Genomic DNA, 3,666 nt, shown 5'->3' with positions numbered 1-3,666 from the left:
AGGGTTATATGGCATGCATATATTTATAGTGAGGATGGCCCATTGGGATGTTTTAGTTAATGTTTCATCCAAGCGCTCATCCCATTTCACTTTGGATTTCCACAATTCTTGCAAAAATTGTTTCGCTCGAATAACTATTGCTAAGAATCCGGTTGGGTCGAAAATCCGTGCTACCGCGCTCGATATAGTTCGCTTTGTGATCGCCCTTTCGTTTGACCAAATTGACTCGATTGAAAATTTGAAACAGTCTTTGGATGGATCCCATTTTAAACCCAAAATTGATGTCGATTCCTCTTTCAACTCTAGCGCTTGATCTTGATTCACTATTTTCTCGCCCAATTTGTGTAGTACATCAGGGCAATTTGTTTTCCATTTGCCAAATTCAAATTTAGCTTTTCCAAGCATTGCACGTAATTCATGATATAATTTTATTATATGCTCGATTGTATCACCAAGTAGTCGTCCATGTAACGTTCATCGATCATAAACTTCACAAACATTGTATTTGCCCAATTGGCCATCGAAAAGTTGAGAAAATTCACTTTTAATCTGATCAGTCATAACGGAAAAACTATTATTGTCGATTGAATCAATCGAATGAACAAGATTCTCAAGAATTTCATCCATTTGCATTAACAAAAATTTAAATGCGCGTAGAAAATTTCTACCTAATAACGGTGGTGCGTTCGCGTCGGTCACAACAACTGAAATACACTTATTGATGCCACGATAAGTAATACTTGCTAAACACTCACCAATTAAATTGATTTTCCTTCCACAATAATTTTTGTATGGAGTATCACATCGAACCAACGGATACTGTGATAAATGCTTCTCGTAGAAAATCTTCGGAACAAATGTACGCGGTGCCCCCGTGTCACATGCAATATCCATCTTTGTGTATCCAAACACGACATTCAACCGATACAGCTCATTGGATTCGTCATCGGTCAAACTGTATAAAGAAAAATCAAACGAATAACCAACAGAGATCGAATTTACATCTGGAATGGAATTTAAATTTGAATCAATAAAATTGAAATTTTTCTTGCTATTCTCTTTGGAGCGGCAAACGCTGCTTAAATGGCCCTTCTTTGAACAGGTATGGCAAGTAGCATCTTTGTATGGACAGGAGCTGGCCTTGTAGTAATAAGAATACGTTATAAATCCAATAAATGTAAAGTTGACTGCGCGCTCACCTGCATACGGCGCACGTATGCAGAAGTGCGCACGCATGAACTAAAGAAATGGTCATGCACACCCGCATACGGCATGAACGTACGAGGCGCGTGCTAACCGACCGAATAATGTCATTAATTTGAATTGAATAAAATTAGTCTTAATCAAACCAATAAACCGATAACACTTACTCATTTCCTTAAATTGGCGCTGCGGCAGTCTTCTGAACTGGCTTCCTACCGATACTCAAAGACATCGGCAAAATCAACAAATAATTAAAAATACAGTACGCCCTCGTAAATTAGAATCGAAATGTCCCGAGGGCAATTCTAATTCACGAGGAATTCTAATTTCGGAGGTTTTTTCATTTTCATCAAAAATCCAATAGCAAAACCAAAATTGATAAGGGAAATTGATTGTTTAATCAAAAACATCATAATTCTAATCATATTCGTGCGATACATGCTTATTACAAGTATTTTAATGATGATAAATAGTTTGTTTACAAACGTAGAAGAAAAAAAATGAGTCAAAACAAAACTTATTACTTATGACTGTTTGTGTTTATATAAGGAATATTAATTTTTGATTTTATTTGAAATAATCCGTTAGTTGCTTTTGCTTTGTTGCTTTCGTTGTGTGTGCTGTTACAATATCGGAACGAAGGGATAACAGACTGAATGTATGTTTGATACCAACACTTTCGTTTTGGGCACACCATTCGATTAATTTGTTGACATGATCGATCGCGTCAGAATGTGGAATTTTCACTACAGCCGCTGCTTCTCCTTCTGAGTCAGAACTGTCGACGTCATCCAATTCAACGTTTTCTGTTGTGTCATTATTCCATTCTTCGATTTCATTCGTTGCTATTTCACTGTCCGGTGCAATTGAATTCAAAAGTGTTTGAACTTCACCCAAAACGTTTTCGTAATCAACAGTTGGTGCTCTTAATGATGACAATGAAACTAAATCCTCTTCTGTGTAATCATCTTTATCCCAGTTGTTTATCTTTGACCATGAATTTTGCAGAAGAGTGTTCGAGAAATTCGCCCAAACATCTTTCATCATTACGATTGCATCACGAATGTTATGTTCTTTCAAAGCCTGAATAATATTTGTGTTTTCATTTGCAACAACAGACGACAAAAGTAGTTTGCGATAATTCATTTTAAACACGTTTATTGGACTCTGATCCATTGGTTGTAGCACAGACGTAACGTTTGGTGGCAGAGCAATCGTAATTATATTTCCATCGTCAGTTTGCAATTCTTCATGGGCCGGACAGTTATCAATGAGCAAAATTGCTTTCGGCGGCAAATTGTTTTCTCTTGCAAATTCGCGAACCTTTTAATCAAAACAAAATGGAATAAGACAGCATTCACATATGTATACAATTCAATGTATACAAATTAATACAAACCTCCTTAACAAAATGATTGAAAAACCATGCACGAAAAATGTCTCGCGTCATCCAAGCTGATTTTGAATTCGCATACGGCAATGGATTGATGAATCCCTTGAAGCATCGCGGATTTTTCGATTTTCCAATTATGAGCGGTTTCACTTTGTGGGATCCACCTGAATTCGCAGTTAGCATGAATGTCAAACGTTCTTTTGCAGTTTTTCGACCAGGTGCGCTTGTTTCTGATGCACAGACGTATGTTCGTTTTGGCAACATTCGATAATAAATGCCAGATTCATCTGCATTATACAGTTGATCTTCGGTGATATTCATTTCAAGTATCTTTGCATGAAGACGATGGATAAATGGTGTGATAGAAGTCAAGTCCGCCGACAGTTTCTCACCAGCTACGGTCAAAAATCGAATTCCGTGCCTCTTCTTGAAGCCTTCAAACCAACCGTTACTTGCAACAAATGCTGAATCGTCCTTATCAGGATACATTTCCTCGAAAATAGCTTTGGCTTTCACTTTGATAATGTGTGCAGAGATTGGACAGTGTTTGGAACGTTGAAACTCAAACCATTTGTATAATTTTTCTTCCATTTCCACATGATCTGGCTTGTGCAATGACTTCTTTTTAATTTCGTGAACAGTACTCGACACAGCTTCTAATATTTGCGACTTTTGCCCTTTAATATAACTTATTGCAGATTCACTGACACCATAGTCTTCAGCAATCCGTTTTGCCATCACACCGTTTCCCAATTTTTCAATAATTTCAGCCTTTTGTGATAAGGACAGTGTCACTTTCTTTCGTTTTCGATCAGACATGATGACAAATAAAATAAAATGAAATTAAAAATCGATTGACGAGCTGTTATTATTGTCTTGTTGATGGCTGACAAGAGACTAAATCATAACGCACATAATTTGCGCATTTGCATTCTCGGATTGAACAAGTCCAAACCGATCTGTTCATCGATTATATTTTTGCATGTAATCTGTTTGTGACTTACTACGATTTTTTGATGACTATCGCAGAAATGCACTTATCTGTTTATTTATGTTCAACGAACTGAATA

At 36.8% G+C, this 3,666-nt stretch overlaps 1 protein-coding gene across 1 annotated transcript; it reads right to left on the bottom strand.

The window, feature by feature from the left end:
• Positions 1-755: 755 nt before the first annotated feature.
• LOC129571241 (jerky protein homolog-like) lies at positions 756-3,415 on the bottom strand (the record flags this gene model as incomplete). The annotated part of the gene is made up of 3 exons (XM_055451009.1): positions 2,603-3,415; positions 1,898-2,526; positions 756-955 (listed from the first exon to the last, which is right to left on the bottom strand). Coding segments are annotated over exons 1-3 (1,642 nt in total), but the record flags the coding sequence as incomplete, so codon positions are not given.
• Positions 3,416-3,666: the final 251 nt, after the last annotated feature.

The sequence above is a fragment of the Sitodiplosis mosellana genome, unplaced genomic scaffold (assembly GCF_009176505.1).
Source record: "Sitodiplosis mosellana isolate CC-2019 unplaced genomic scaffold, AAFC_SMos_1.0 Smas_scaffold_1730, whole genome shotgun sequence".
NCBI classification, from domain to species: Eukaryota; Metazoa; Arthropoda; class Insecta; order Diptera; family Cecidomyiidae; genus Sitodiplosis; species Sitodiplosis mosellana.
The sequence above is the reverse complement of the archived record's forward strand: the minus strand, read 5'-3'. Positions and strand labels throughout refer to the sequence as shown.